We start from the raw sequence: 17,129 nt of genomic DNA, 5'->3' as shown, positions 1-17,129 counted from the left end.
CTAGTCCTGTTACCACTGGTGGCCTTGCCATGAGCAAAGAGCATTGCTCGAGGGATCATCAGAGTTCATAATCTTCTCTGCCATATCAAGGTAGTGATCCATGGAGGGACCCTATGTGCCACCTCCTCACTGAGATACAACACAGTTGTCCTCTCCATGAAGTGCCCCGTGGAGCTACGTTTTCCTCCTAAACTCGCACAGTAGCATTTCTACCTTCCTTGGTACTGTGGGGAATTTCAATGCCTTCAAAATTCATAAATCAGTACAATTCGCCAATAGCTAGTTAGTTTTTATTTTCTATTTTCAAATGACTCAGCTCGGTTAGCTGGATGGCTGGTTTGTGATACAGAGTGCTGCCAACACAGTGGGTTCAACTCCTGCACAGACTGGGATTACCATGAAGGACTCTCCTTCTCAGCCTCTCCCCTTGCCTGAGGCTTGAAGACTCTCAGGTTAGACCCCAACCACTCATTACCAGAATGAGAGAGCTGCCCTATGGTAGCAACTTTACTTTTACCTTTAATGAATCCCCCTTGTGATTGCTCATTTTTAAATGGATTCTACAACTCTTTACGTGGTTGCAATGTGGCAGGAAATCGATGCCCACCCATGTCATGTCATTCTGCCAGAGAAATCTTCAAGTGTATAGCTGAGAAACTGCAAGAAATGCATTGAATTAGTATTACATTCAGAGAGGCTTTGTTTAAAATCCCAATCTATTGGAATTACAGATGCACAAACAGCAATTTCGATTCTAAATTTTTCACAAGGTATTTCCCCAGACCTCACATGGATGTCTAATGATCAGTAACATTGAGTTTAAAATTAACAGATCTAGAGAGTTTGAAATCTTCAAAATTAACTCTGAGCAGTTTGGTTATCAGAGTACTTTGATCCCATGGCATTACTCCATAGGTTAATTGTACATAAGGGGAGATGAACAAGGTCCAGAAAAAGAGAACTGATAATCTCCGAAAAAAGAAGCTTCAAGTAATTGCTACTTTTATCTTCTTTGGGAAAGTTTTCTCAAAGTGGAGAAACACTAATTGAGGAATAAACGACAGTCAAATAGGTAAACTTTTTAAAATTTCTTTGTTCATTTGAGACTGGTATTATATAGCAATACAGAATCAGATAAAATAGATCACTGTCAACAGAATAACAGAGTCTGCTTTCCAGCATTGTTTAATTTTCTATAAAGGGAAAGGCTGCATTTTTTTTGTGTGCATTTTTAAATTAAGTTCTGCAGTTCTAAACTAAGAAGAAATGGTTTCTTTAGCTTTTTCCAGACATTTGGCCATTGTGTTTTCAAGCTGTTTTAATTGAGCAAGACTGTTACTTATGTTAAAGTGCCTATGTGAACTGATAGTTCAATAGGAATAATAAGAACACGAAAACAGTTAGCTCATGTCCATTGCAATGTAAGTTTAAATGTATGATAAGTCTTGACTGCAATCAATCAACCTTGCTGGAGCTGAAACTTTATTTTACACAGCACAGTTTCATACTTTCAACGCATTCAGTCCAACACACAATGATTTGAAGAATTGTTGTTATTTGCCCTGTTCACACAAGCTCCAGATCTCCTGTGGGTAATGCTGCAGTGAAATTGTTATCCAGTTTCTGTAAATTGCTGTATACACACACATTAAAACATTTTAAGCATCCTTGTTGATTGCAAAGTAAGCTCACTTTCTTTTTGTCTGAACGCACTGCAAAGTTATTGTCTGAACATTTGACTTGATGTGTAAGTCTTGTGTTCTCTGGCAAACAACCATCCAAATAATCTAAAAAACAAAATCCAGCTCAAGCCAGCGTTTGAGTCAGAAAATTTTCTGCCTCTTTGGAGGCAAATTCTAAAAACCTTTCTTTTCATCCCAATACAGGATGAACAACAGGCAGAAAAATATAGATAAGGTGAATGACAAGGGTCTTTTCCCTAGGCAGCCTGGGGCGGGGCGTGGGGGGTGGTGGACTTCAAAACTAGGGGACATATTTTTGAGGTGAAAAGAGAAAGATTAAGAAAGGACATGAGGGACAACTTTTTTACGCAGAGAGTGGTTCGCGTGTGGAATGAACTGCCAAAGAAAGTGATGGATGCAGGTTCAGTTACAACATTTAAAAGACATTTGGATAAGTTCATGAATAGGGAACATTTGAAGGGATATGGAACAAAATGGAACTTGTTTAGTTTGGGAACATGTTCGAGTGGAATGGTTAGACCGAAGGGTCTGTTTCCATGTTGTATGACTCTGTGACTCTAAGTGGAGAGTTCACGAAAGGTATGAACATACTGAGCTGCCTTCAGATTCTGTGGTGTAACAGGAGGAATCTCTAAGTTCCAACACTGGAGATACAAGCACAGCCATAATTTTCCCATTGGCTGTTCAAAAGTGTTGTCCAGGGACTTTCACAGTGTCATTCACAACATGGCCCAGGGAGAGCTATCTCATGCAATTTTCAGCTTTTCACCATAGTATTTATGCAAGCGAGATGTGATGTGCTGTGCTGTGCTCCTCTCCTATTACCAGCAATGCTAACTCTTCCTCCTTCCAAACAAGCTTTTATCCATCTTCTCTAAGCTAATTCTCTCTCTCCTCTTATATAGGTACTAACTAGGCTGGATAATGTTGAGAATCCGAGTTTTACATCCTTGCCTGATTTCGTCATCTCACTCGCTGTCATTCTCACCATACCAGTGACAGAAACATTCTGCACGCTGTGTAGTGTAAGGTATTGGTTCTGAAGGGGTTAATGTTTATGTATATTAGCTGTACTCATTCTACTGATGTGACACACAGTGTGAGTGGAGGCAATAAATTCTACTTTAGTCTTCAGAGGGCGTAGATGTATCTGTATCAGCTCGCTGAGATCCTAGTATAATGCCTGACTAGAATGTAGTTGTTGCAATAAACTTTGTTAACTTAGAACAGTGTATACTCTATGTTGGTATATCCCCTCCCAGTAACCACTACATAGCCTTGGAAATAGTATTGACAAAGGAGGATTGATGATAGAGAATTACTTCAGACTCTGTGCCCAGAGATTAAGCCACCACTTAATGCCAGTAACGGTGATCAGAGTAATACCACATGCTGGCAGCTGTGGTAGTGTAAAGATCACCAGTCCCACTAACACCACACACACACGCCAGCGCGCGTGCGCACACATACACACACACACACACACACACACACACACACTCAGCATGCTGACTAACACAAGTCATTCACCTTGCAATCTCGTGGGTCTGGAAACATTAATGAGAGCTGCATTTATTTGAAATCATAAAAATGCAAAACAGTTATAGAAGAACTGAAAAAGTTATCTCCCTTAAGTCAAATGTTGAGAAGCAGCACATTAGTCTTTTTTAAAATTGGTGTAGTTACACTATTCGTCAAGACAGTCTTGACAGCCTTGAAACCTATTTAAGGCTTCCTGGGTGGAGTTAAACTATTTTTACAGCTGACCCTAGATTGGGTTACAACTTTTGACACAGGCACTGCCACGGCCCTCGAGCTGATCAGATACCATTGATCTTCACCTAAGTAAGAACCAATCTTTCGCTCAATATTTGGTTTTGGTTTCGCAAGCGATTAATATTATAAAAGACAGAGATAGTTTTCATATAACAGACATGGGAAACTGATTATCTTGTTCCAGTATTTGACAGGGAAGAAGGTTAAAACACGAGCAGCAGTTTTCAACATGAAGGAGGAAGAGTCACGTATTCCTGGGCCTACCACAACTATGACAGAGTTCAGGCAATAAGAATGGAAACCTGTTGTTTTCAGGGAATGAAGAGAATGCTCAAATTCCTTGTGTTGAGACTGTAAGAGCTTCCAAAAACTAAAACTACATTTATTTTATAGGAATGAAAGGATATGTCTGTTAGGTACAATGAAGGAAGGTGGGAAGATGTTCAAGTGGAGCATAACACTGGAATGTACAAGTTGAATAGATTGATTTGTTTCTGTGTCGCAATTTCTATGTACCTCTATCTTTGATCAATTGTCTTTTCTTTCCCTAGCATGGATGCATTGAATATACCCGCAGAGCGTGGAAGAAGTTGGTATTTAGCTCTCATAGCACCCAATGTAAAGGGCCCACGGTATGCCTGGCTTGATCCATCCAGACTCTACTGTAACCAACAGGTAGAAGATTTAATAATATGCAATCATTTAAATGTAATGGTACTGACATTGGGTAACATTGCTTGTATCATACAGTAATAATGCAACTGCAGCTCAGTGGACATTTTACACATTCCTAGAAAGACCAACACCAATCAAATACATAGAAAAACAACACATCCTCACCTATTTTTAGAACACTATTATTTTGATTTCTAATGCTACTGCTTGTTTAAAATATTCAGGTTGAAGCCAGCATGATGGGCACAGAGGAAGATTCTAGTCCAGAATTGGCCTGAGTCACCTCAGATTTTGATCAGAAGTCTGAGTAGGGAGGGGAAGCAGCTATGTCTCCTCAACCAGACCAAAGCACCCATAGGCTAGCTTCTTGTCCAATGGGAAAGGGGGCACTCTTGGACCTGGTTTTTGGGAACAAGGTGTGCCAAGTGGAACAAATGCCAGTAGGGGAACACGTGTACCAGACAGTGATCGTTATATCTTACAGTGCAGATTGGTTATGGACAAAAGACAAATAACTGACCAAATAAGAAAATATTAACTGGTGGATAACCAGCTTTGGTGGATGAGAAGAAAATTGGCTCAGATCAATTGGAATTAGAGATTGCAGGCAAAACATTAGCTAAACAATGAGCTGCATTCAGAGAAGAGATAGAAAATTGATAAGGAGTGGGTATTGAATAGACTATCTGTACTTCAAGTTAATAAGGGACAAGAAGCAAGTGTGAGGCATCCAAGGATGTTGAGGGAAGTGAGAGTGCAAATTACAGACGAATTAGCCACAACTTTCCAGTCTTCTGTAGACTTGGATATGGCGCCTGAGCAGTGGAGAATTGCAGATGTTCCATAGTTATTCTAAAATGGGTGTAAAGACAAGTCCTGCTACTAAGGCCAGTCAATTACACCTCTGGGGGTGGGAAGCTTTTAGAAACAGTCATTTGGGAAGGTAAAAAAACACCATAGTCACTAGGGCAAATGCGTGTTAATTAAAGCGTGCCAGCAAAGATTTGTTAAGTGCTAATTATGTTTGTGTTGGACTTTTTTGATAAGTTAACAGAGAGCTTTGATACTGGTAATGCTACTGATCTGCTGTATGTGGACTACCAGAAGCACCACATGACAAACTTCAGGGTAAAGTTGTATCTCATGGACTGTAGCAACACACAAAATTAGCCCAATGACGAACAAAGATTTTAGATTTAGATTTTATCGTCACGTGTACTCGAGTACAGAGGTACAGGAGTACAGTGAATAGTGTATAATGTTGCCACACATGGCATCACCTCGGGTACAAAAGTGCCTATGGACAAGAAACTAAGGTACAAAGTAATAAAAGAAACAAACTTAAAAAGTTAAGCATTACCCTCATAGAATGAGTAGAAACACAAAGAAGTAGGGTTATAGTTAACATTAAAGTCTTTCTTAATTTAAACTAGAAAATAAAGGAATTAAATTAAAAGCTCACCAGTCTTTGATGAGTTCTTCACTTATTTCCTGCTCTGGGAGACCTCAGCTGTCTGTTCTCGATGCCACCGCTGCAGATACTGGGGGACCTCCCTCACTGCTCACTCTTCCCGCATTCGGCTACGATGCCATCGCTGCTGCTGAATCTGCCAACTCCCAGACCTACTGCTAGTGCCGCTGGAACATGTCCCAGCAAGGCCCAATCATTTGCCAATTCAAGACACTGGGTCAACACACTGCCACGAGCAGCCGAGAGACCAGGCTGGGACACTACCACAGGTACCTCGTCTGGTCCGTGCTGAGGCCGAGAAGAAACACCAAGGGAAAAGGATAAAAAAAAGAGGAAAAAACAAACCGATGAATAAACGGACGGAGCGAACAAGTTCCAGCTGGAGCGTTCTACTCTGCTGCCACCTTGGATCAGGAGCAATGTTAAATGGATGTTTCTTCAGACTGGTAGAAGGTTTGAAGTGGAGTTCCCCAGGGGTTGTGGTCCATGATCTTTCAGATATTTAGAAATGACCTAAACTCTGGAGTGTAGGGCATAATTCCAAAATTTGAGATACAAAACTTGGAAGTATGTTGAACCATGTGGAGAATAAGAATGTCAAAAGGATGTAGACAAGTTAACAGAATGAGAGAACAAGTGGCAGATGAAAGTTAATTGCAGAGAAGTGTAAAGTGATCTAGGTTGGTAGGAAGAACATGGAGAAACAATATCAAATAAGGAGCATAGATCTCGAGGTGGTGCAGGACAGAGGGACCTGGGTGTATACATGCATAAATGATTGAAGGTGGCTGGACGGGTTGAGTGATTAATAAAGCAAACAGCATCATCCTAGGCTTTATTAATAGAGGCATAGAGTATGGAAGCAAGGAAGAATGTTAAACTTACACAGCTTTGGTTTGACCTCATTAAGTTTGGCATATTAAGTCCCTTTCTGGGTCCACACTTTAGGAAAGATGTGAAGGAATTAGAGACAGTGTAGAAAAAATTCACAAGAATAGTTCCAGAGAAGACAAACATAAATTACATGGAAGATTGGCTATTGTCTTAAGAGAAGAAATGGTTGAGAGGAGATTTGATAGAGGTATTCAAAACTATGAGGGGATTGGACAGAATAGATAGCAAAACACAAGCCCCACTGGTGAAAGATCAAGAACAAGAGGACACATATTTCAGGGATTTTGCAAAAGAAGCGATGATGACAGGAGAAATAAACTTACTTCACACAGTGAGTGGTTATGATCTAGAATTGTAGAATCATACTGTACAGAAGAGGCTCTTCAGCCCATTGAGTCTTTACTGCCAAAACTAGACTGAGCTCTCTGACAGTCCAGAAGACACCCTGCAAAATAGACTTTAAATACTAAAAAAATGTACTTGTGGGCCGGGGGAGTGGGAACCATATAAAACGTGGAAGCCTTAGTCCTTCCTTAATGTGGGCTATGTCCCCAGAATCATCTCATTACCCTAACCCACATATTGGCACTCAGCTGGCATTGAGGAACCTTCTGAGACGGTGACTTCATGCTGTTTAAATTTACACACTGGCTTCTGAATCATTTGAAAATGTATTCTGTCAGGTTATGAAATCTTTCCATTTCCTCCTCATTTCTCTTTAGCTCCTCAGCTTAATTATAGTTGCTGCCAAGAAGGCAAATGAGTAACTAGCTTCTAAGCTTCATCAATTCACTCTGAATGAGTGACTTCAAGGCTCGCAATAGAGGGCCAGATATTATCATATTTTGATTTTCTTTCTCCCCAGTGAGGACACATCAAAGGATAAATATTCCAAACAAGGTTATTTTAGCAACTGATTTATTTAAGGTAAATTACCTACTAATATTACCAGACACAATGCCATTCAGAAACTTTGCATTATGATCTCCAGTCAACATTAAATTTCTCACAAACCTCAGCTGAGACTTTGGCAGAAGAAAAGGAACAACGCTGCCATTTTCCAGATTACAACTCATCTATTGAATTGAGAATGGGCGAGTTAGTGCTTTCATGGAAACTCCAAACTTTTGATTACCAGTTAGACTCTGGTCTCCTTTTGGTATTCGGATTGGCCACGATCCCATTGAGCAGAAGAACAGTGTCAATGGGCGAATTATTGCTCCTGTGGTTCTATCTACAGCAGAGTTAGTACGATGAAGAATATGAGAAGTCAAGCTTAGATTAATAAAACCTTCCACATTCAGATCAATTTTGAGGTAATGTTGGTTTCATCCATTAAGGTGGTTTAATGTGTCTTTTATTTATTTTTAAGGCCCTCAAAGACTGTGTAGAAGACTTGGTCCAGCCTTTCCAGAATGATGCCATAGACATCATAGCTGGGATTGATGCCATGGGCTTTGTTCTAGGTAACTATGCAATGCAGAAATCTTAACAGTTTAATTACCAAGAGAATTTCTTTTGGAGTGTGGTGTAATGTTAAATTCAGCATTTTGTCATAATGTTTTTTGGTTGACACACTATTCGTCTTAGTTATACCAATTTTTGCAGCTTTGAAACAAGGTGAAATTCCTAGGATGTAATTGACTTGAAATATTATGGTGTTCAACAAAACTTATTTCATTCAGTAATAAATCATCACACTGGGTTTCAGTGTTTGGTCTCGACTTCAAAAGTAAACCCAACTGGGAGTCCTAGTGTTTGTCAGTTTAAAGGCTAATCTCCCATTGTGAGAGACAGCCTTAGCACCCAGCGACAGAATGTTCAGACTGACTAGCCTAGAATAGCTTTATTCGATAGTAGACTAGACATTTAGAAAGACAGTAAGTTTACACTTCTTTAACGTTTCTTGGAGGAACAAGTGAAAGTTGCACACTGTTCATTCATGTACATTTGTCCCAAAGGCAGTAAGGCCAGTCAGACAACAGCTGAAATTCTGTGAACAGATTTGGGCGCCTTATCTCATGAATGATATCCTGGCATTGGAGACAGTTCAGAAAAGGTTTGCTAGGCTGATACCAGATAAGGAGGGACTGTCTTATGAGGAACGGTTGAGTGGTTTGGGCCTGTACTCTTGGAATACAGTAGAATGGGAGGTGACGTGAGGTCAAAGAGAGGAGATCTAATTGAAATAAGATGTCAAAGGGGATTGACAGAGTAGACATAGAGAAACATATATGTTTCCCCTGATTGATTGATTGATTTGATCTATTGTCATATGTACATAAGTACAGTGCAAAGCTTTGTTTGCAACCAGTCAGAAAAATCATAGTAAGCAAGGACATACAGATCACAGGGTGAAAAGAAAACTTGGACAGAGTAAGGCACACAGGAATTTTTACAGATTTAGTTTAAGAGTGTAGAATGGTTATAAGAAATGTTAGAGTTAGATCTGCTGTAGGGAGCTTGCAAGGAGTCACCAGGTGTTGGCGCCATCTTGAATCATTTGTGGGGTGATCTAGAACAAGAATCCATAGATATTTTACTGAGGGATGGTAGATTTAAAACAAAGGTGAAAACAGAGGTGCAATTCATGACTGCAGAGTGCAGTGGATACCATATAAATTAAGAGTGGAGATAGATTTTTGATTGGCAATGGGTCAAAGGGCTATGGGAGTGGGCAGGAAAGTGGAGTTGAGGCTGAGATGAGATCAGCCATGATTATATTGGGTGGTGAAGTGGGCCAATGGGCTGAATGGCCAACTCCTGCTCCTCTTTCTTATGTTTTTATTGAACCATGCAAGATTCTTAAGGAACTTGACATGGTAGATATGGAAAGGTTGATTTCCCTTCTGTGAAATTCTCGGATCAGAGGGCATAATCTCAGTATAAGGGGTCAGACATTTAAGAGAAAGTTGAGGAGGAATTTCTTCTCTCGGAGGGTAGTGAATCTATGAAATACTTTACCACCAAAAGCTGTGGAAGTTCGGTTATTATGTATATTCAAGACTGAAATATACAGATATTTAATCAGTAAGTGAATCAAGACTATGGATAAAGGTCAGGAAAGTGGAGTTGGAGGTTATCAAATCAGCCATAATTTCATTGGATGGCAAAGCAGACTCAATGTTCATTATCACGCAGTTCTAACTAAAGGTAGTCGACCTGAAATGTTTACTGTATCCGTCTCCACTTGAGTGTTTCCAGCATTTTCCTCTTTAATTTCATTACCTTAAATGATAATTTCTCCTGGTGTTAGCCTTAAACCTGTAGATCTCTTGAAGTGAATGTCACAATGTGCCATTTGAATATCAGGCTACTCCTGCAGCACAACTATTAAGTTGCCATAATCTCCACAGTGCAATAGTTTGTTGGCTTTCAGTAAACAACAACAACTTGCAGTAATCCAGTAACTTTATCAAAGGAAAATGACCTGAGGTACTTCACAGTAGTGCTATGAGACAAATTTTAACACATATCCATACGAGGGGTTGGGTTTTACAGCCTCTCCATCAATGTGTTTTTGCTGGTGGGGATTAGCCTCCACAACCTTGGGCCTATTGAAGTCCTTAACTATCTAATTAAGCAGCAGTTAAAGGTTTCAATCCACCTCCACACCTATAATGTGCTCAGAAGTGGAAGGCAGATGAGAAGAGAAAGTCCATTGTTCTTAGGCAGGAAAGAAGAGGGGTACATCCTTACAGGGAAGGCCCTCTGCACATTATGGAATACCTTCCCTAAGATAATACTCCCCTTTCTTTGTGACTACTCCATCCACAGGCCTCCAAGACCCTCCTCCCAACCCTCTGCCACACCCTGTACCTCCCCGTCCCTGTTACCGTAGGCTGCCTGATTTCTCCCTGTCTGAAAAGACCAGAATGTAGCTGTATCCAGTTGCCATCAATCCTTGTGGAGATGCTTGAAGATTACAGAGCTCTGGTGCTCGGACTGCAAGAACTGCTGGCAAGTCAGATTGGCTGGTGGCTCTTGAAGGTAGTGTTTCTTTCCACTAAGAGATTTAAGTCCCACTCTGTACCTGTTAAGGCCACACTATGGGTGGCCTTTTTACAATCTAATATAGGATCAAGCAATTAGTCCCCTGACCACCACCCACTCCCACCCACCCCAAAAATAATCCACCCCAAAGAGATATTAGGATAGGTGATCCACAACTTAGTTGAAGAGGTACACTTTAATGAGGATCTTAAAGGAAGACAGAAAGATAGAGAGGTAGAAAGGCTTATACGATTGGAGCCTGCTCTAAGCTAATACGCCTAATGCAAAGCCTCAGGTTAGGTTTGCTTGGAGCCTGCTTTCTACCTGGTGACGTGCTGAACACCGTTGGGCACATTGTTGGCTTAAGATTTCATCCTCAATTGTCCAAAGATTGTAAGATTTCTACATCTATTATTATGTCCAATTCATTAACTGCTGATCAGTAGTTACAAGCAGATGCAACATCCATTGACTTCAGTGAACCCTTAATCCTCCATGTTTCCATAACCCATCATGAGGTTAAACTAAATGCCATTCCTTCTTACATGGAACATTTCTGAAAGGATATGTTAAATATTTCATTGAATAAGGTTTGTCCTCATTCCTGTAGCTTAATCCTGATTGTTTTTCCTTCTTTGAAAGAAGTTGGTTTGAAAAGATTTGCATCATGCTGTTATAACAAAGTTGCTGCATTTGGTTGATGGAAACATATTAAAATTCTTTGAGGATTTAGTCTTTTAGCACAAGCTTAGTTTTTCAAACTTGCCGTTTCTTCCAAATTGAATACATTATCACAAAATCTATTTAAGCATGTTGGAGTCAGGTTTCAATTAAATGCTAAACGTTGTCTGCTGTGAACAGATACAGTTCTACCATAGGAGTGTTGCCTGTGAATGGCGTTCCATTCAATCCAATGATCTGTTTATCACAAGCAGTGTGTGCTTAAAGTATTGGGGTCCAGTAATCTCACCACCATCACAGGCTCATAGAATTTCTAAAGAATATCAGCTTTTCCTCTTTCCATCAAATAACACAATTTTCACAAATAATTAATTTCAAATTATTGTAAGTCATTTATTTGCAAGGAGACATTTCAAACATACAGTTGTCAAACTTCTTCGGGGATAAGATCTGAAGTCCGATCTGGGGAAAGCATCTATCTTAATGAATCTTTGTTCCTGATCTGCAGAAACTTATCTCACTATTTATACTATACCTTGTCCTAAAAAGGGAGAGTTGCTAAGACTTTAATCCCAATATAAAAGTTTGCAACATGAGAAAAAGGATGTAAGATGGACCTTTAAAATTATTGGGCTTATGCTCTTGTCAGTCAGTGCTCTAACCTGAAGTACAGTTTTGTGAGATCAACCATTCAGTATCAACAGTTTTATTCTTTGGTGCAAAATGAAAACCACAGCCTGGACCTGCAGAGTCAGTACATCTCCCAATTCCGCAAACCCGACCTGGGAGAAAGTGCCCTGGAAGGTGAAAGCTGTGGTAGTTAATTTTTCTAGGAGTCGATCCAGGTAGGAGACAGGCTGGATGGAAGGTTTGCCTTGGTGCTCTGGCACCATGTTGAAGTTATCAAAAATAAATAATAATGTATAAAACAACTTCCCAGTCCACAACCCTTTCTCATGCTCCCTCCCCACCACAGTTGCTGTGCCCCATCCTTGCCAACTTATGCCACCTCATACTCCTTTCCTGCCCATAATCTTACAAACACACCATACCAAACAATGTCCCTCTGCCCACCCATGATGGCCCACTGCAGCCCCTATGCCAACCTATGCCCCTCTACTCACCCCACAGCATTTTTAGACCATATGCCTGCAAATGCCACTTTGCCAATATCCCATAACCCCTTATACACTCCTTTCCATGCTGTATGAGTCTGACTCTGTGTATCAGGTCAAACTGTGTCCCTCCACCCACTCTCCAGGGCTTGTTATAGCCCCTATGCCAATGTAGTGCCAACTCTTGCCAATCCTTGCTCCCATTCAATATCCTTTGCTCTTACATCTTACCTTGCCAACTGATCCAGTGTATACTTTGGCAGACCTTGAGATCTACACTGAGGTAAAGTAAAGTTCAATGTTTCTATTGCAATGTTTTTTAAAACAACTCATATATAAAAACTGATTCATTACATTTTAACTACATAATCACTGGTAACAACAAACCCATTAATTCAAGTACATAATCCCTTATAAAAGCAAACACTAGAATTCATTGTCCCCATTGACACTTTAGTAACTTAGATTTATCAATCAAACAATGAAATGGCAAGCACCTTACTGTGATCATGGAAGGTTATGAAATCACTCATGCAGCACTAATCTAGTAATAGTAGCCTTGAAGCTTATGATGTGATGAAATAATAAACATGGTTTTATATCATTCCAGGCAGTTTTGATTCCACACTGTAAAAGCCAGGAGTTTTGAATGCCTCAACAGCTTGACAATATCCTTTGTATTGTTTGTATTTATACTTTTGACAGTTGTTTTCAGCAGTTCCAAAAAACTTCACAGCTCTAATTAGTTAATGCACTTTTTGCGCACGTCACCTGAAAGGCATTTTATTGCTCCGAAAGATCCATGACCTCCCCCAAAGATGTCCTGAGATCATATTCACAATGATTGGCACAGTGAAATGCTAAAAGACAAAATAATCTAAATAGAAAGAGTAAATGTTTACCCATTATCAATGGTACTGCATCAATCATTAGCGCATCCATTACCACACCATCTGAGAACTTTCCAAAAGGGAAAGTTATCTTTCCAAACAGGAGAGATCTTTCCCTGGCTATCCAAATAAATCCACAATGTTCAGACTTCCTGCTACTAAATTTAATCTGCGCAAGTTACATTTCACAAACCTAGATTAATTATATTAGATAGAAATGGAGGTAACTGATAAATTATATGATCAGCTACCCTATGAAGTGGGCAAGCATGAAATGTGACCTTTATCCCCTTTTCCACCCCTTGAAATAATAGGCCTCCTACATTAGAAACAAAGACAATCCATCATTGTCAGGTCTACTTGTCTCTGGGTATCTGAAGAGGGCTTAACCCCCAATAAGCGAATCATGAAAGAACATACTGCTCATTTCAGGCTGATTGCTAGTAATCTTCCAATAAATTCTGGACTCTTGGAGCTACATTTGAATTTGGAGGAGAACACCAATTCAAATAAAATAGATATTTTGGGAAACTGTGGAACAACCAAAGTTAAATCTGCAGGACCATGTAGAATACAATCTGCAGTTCCTAAATTACGACAATGATTGTAATTGCAATATGATTTACTGCACTAGCTTATTTGTAAAAGTACTGTTTGATCACAGGGGGGCCCGTTACTTAAATTTACAGCTATTCTATATTGACCAATGGAGTTATGTTGACAATGCGAAATGGCCAGGCATTTATCCTTTCCTTAGGTTATTTTCCTCTTCAGTATCTCCCCATGCCAATCACCTCATGAATAGCTGATCTGATCTTAGTTGTTCTGTGACTTGAGGAATCAAAAATAGGGGCTATGCTAGAGACTGACAGGAGTGAGGGTAATTACTGACTTGTTGCAAGAAATTATTCTCATCATCGCACGGAAAATAGCCATCTGTTAGGAATGTGACTACCTGAAAGTTCATCCCTTCAACAGAGGAAGATTGAGGACAGAATAATTAAGTTAAGATTTTACTGAACACACCACTGAGATTCAAACCTGTTATTTTGTGATTTTAGGAGCAGCTATAGCCTACCATCTTGGAAAAGGGTTTTTAACCATTCGGAAAGAAGGTCACAGTTGTGTAGAAACCAACAGCAAAAATTACTGTGACTACACAGGTCAAAAGAAATTGTTGGAAATGCGGACTGATGTGGTTAAGAAAGGTTGGTATTTGAAGATATATCATTCTAATTTTCATTCTTGGGTGTTGCTGATGAGACTGGAATTTACTGCTCATCTCTAGTTGTTTTGAACTAAATGGCTTGTATGTCATTTCAGAGCACACCATGTGGTAGTTGATTGACATAGGAGTCAGTTCCACTAATAACATCAGATTTTCTTCTCTAAAGGGCATTGACAAACCAGTTGAGTTTTTAAATTAAGAATTGATAAACTTCATCAAACCATTTTTTTATCTCCAGATGTTTAAACTTAATTTAAATTCCCACATTTGTCATCGCGGGATCCTTATTTTTACTGGGTTATTAGGTCATTCAATACCCTATTATTCCAGCACACTAACCACTGCAGAGATGTTCAAACTTCTCCCATTGTAAAGATATAATCAAGATGTAATACAGGAAATAGGTAATGTAATTTAAATCTCTCTCGGTTATATCTTGGATCAACTGGAATCAGGCAGAAGCAATGTCCAACTATCACCAAATTGTACATCATACTTTAACTCATATTAATTCACAGCTGTGGCCAAAAACAAACTTCATTAGTTACTGTTTAAAACTGGATTTTGACCAGCTGTTGGTAAACCAACTACAGTTAATTTAAGGAAAATCTGAAGTACATATCAGAAACCAGTAAATTCAGTCATCTGATTTGTACTTGAAACTGAAACACTTAAGAATGAGCTGCCTCAATATAAAATGTACAACAGGATGTCCTTGAACTGAAGAGGATGCAGAGAAAAGCAACAGTTTTGTCAAATTAAAAGAGATGAGTTAGTCCATGATAAGGACTGGAGAAGATCAGACTCTGAGATAGTAGGAACTGAATGCCCTGGTCGACCCATTGTCTCCACCTGCTCCTGCCCCACCGAACTGATCTCCAACTATCTAGACTCCATTTTCTCCCCCTTGGTCCAGGAACTCCCTACCTATGTCCGTGACACCACCCACGCCCTCCACCTCCTCCAGAGCTTCCAATTCCCCGGTCCCCAACACCTCATCTTTACCATGGATGTCCAGTCCCTCTACACCTGCATTCCCCATGCAGATGGCCTTAAGGCCCTCCGCTTCTTCCTGTCCCGCAGGCCCGACCAGTCCCCCTCCACTGATACCCTCATCCGCTTAGCCGAACTCGTCCTCACACTCAACAACTTCTCTTTCAATTCCTCCCACTTCCTACAGACAAAGGGGGTAGCCATGGGTACCCGCATGGGCCCAAGCTACGCCTGCCTCTTTGTAGGTTACGTGGAACAATCCCTCTTCCGTACCTACACCGGCCCTAAACCCCACCTCTTCCTCCGTTACATTGATGACTGTATCGGCGCCGCCTCGTGCTCCCACGAGGAGCTCGAACAGTTCATACACTTCACTAACACCTTCCACCCCAACCTTAAGTTTACCTGGACCATCTCTAACACCTCTCTCCCCTTCCTGGACCTCTCTGTCTCCATATCGGGCAACCACCTAGAAACCGATATTCATTTCAAGCCCACCGACTCCCACAGCTACCTAGAATACTCCTCCTCCCACCCACCTTCCTGCAAAAATGCTATCCCCTATTCCCAATTCCTTCGCCTCCGCCGCATCTGCTCCCAGGATGGGGCATTCCACTCCCGTACATCTCAGTTGTCCTCGTTTTTCAAGGACCGTAACTTCCCCTCCTCGGTGGTCGAGAACGCCCTCAACCGTGTCTCCCACATCTCCCGCACCTCATCCCTCACACCCCGTCCACGCAATAAAAACCAAAAAAGAATCCCCCTCGTCCTCACGTACCACCCCACCAACCTCCGGATCCAACGCATCATCCTCCGACACTTCCGCCATCTGCAATCCGACCCCACCACCAAAGACATCTTTCCCTCCCCACCCTTATCTGCTTTCCGGAGGGACAACTCTCTCCGTGACTCCCTTGTCCGCTCCACACTCCCCTCCAGCTCCTCCACACCCGGCACTTTTCCCTGCAACCGCAGGAAGTGCTACACCTGCCCCCATACCTCCTCCCTCACCCCCATCCCAGGCCCCAAGAAGACTTTCCACATCAAGCAGATGCTCACCTGCACATCTGCCAATGTGGTATACTGCATCCGCTGTACCTGGTGTGGCTTCCTCTACATCGGGGAAACCAAGCGGAGACTCGGGGACCGCTTTGCAGAACACCTACGCTCGGTTCGCAACAAACAACTGCACCTCCCAGTCGCGAACCATTTCAACTCCCCCTCCCATTCCTCAGACGACATGTCCATCCTGGGCCTCCTGCAGTGCCACAACGATGCCACCCGAAGGTTGCAGGAACAGCAACTCATATTCCGCTTGGGAACCCTGCAGCCCAATGGTATCAATGTGGATTTCACAAGTTTCAAAATCTCCCCTCCCCCCACCGCATCCCAAAACCAGTCCAACTCGTCCCTGCCTCCCTAACCTGTTCTTCCTCCCACCTATCCCCTCCTCCCACCCCAAGCCGCACCTCCATCTCCTACCGACCAACCTCATCCCGCCCCCTTGACCTGTCCGTCCTCCCTGGACTGACCTATCCCCTTCCTAACTCCCTACCTACACTCACCTTTCCTGGCCCCATCCCCGCCTCTTCGACCTGTTTGTTTCCTCTCCACCTATCCTCTCCTCTATCCCTCTTCTATCCGCCTCCCACTCTCTCCCTATTTATTTCAAAACCCCCTTCCCCTCCCCCCTTTTCTGATGAAGGGTCT

The 17,129-nt window shown here is 41.4% G+C and overlaps 1 protein-coding gene across 3 annotated transcripts in view; it reads left to right on the top strand.

Moving 5' to 3' along the window:
- The first annotated feature begins 887 nt into the window (after positions 1–887).
- The window catches only part of zgc:174895 (uncharacterized protein LOC100126024 homolog), a 19,938-nt gene continuing 3,696 nt past the window's right edge, over positions 888–17,129 (top strand). The window contains exons 1-5 of one of the 3 annotated variants that reach the window (XM_048612415.1): positions 888–1,072; positions 2,609–2,728; positions 4,031–4,154; positions 7,892–7,985; positions 14,260–14,406. In XM_048612415.1, coding sequence (XP_048468372.1) covers positions 4,032–4,154; positions 7,892–7,985; positions 14,260–14,406 — 364 coding nt within the window. In that variant the 5' untranslated portion in view covers positions 888–1,072; positions 2,609–2,728; position 4,031. Of the gene's footprint in view, positions 1,073–2,608; positions 2,734–4,030; positions 4,155–7,891; positions 7,986–14,259; positions 14,407–17,129 lie in introns of all 3 variants that reach the window. The other 2 variants (XM_048612414.1, XM_048612416.1) reach the window with 2 other exon arrangements.

This window comes from Rhincodon typus, chromosome 26 (genome assembly GCF_021869965.1).
Source record: "Rhincodon typus isolate 14 chromosome 26, sRhiTyp1.1, whole genome shotgun sequence".
Lineage (NCBI taxonomy): Eukaryota > Metazoa > Chordata > Chondrichthyes > Orectolobiformes > Rhincodontidae > Rhincodon > Rhincodon typus.
This window is presented reverse-complemented; position numbering and strand designations above follow the sequence as displayed.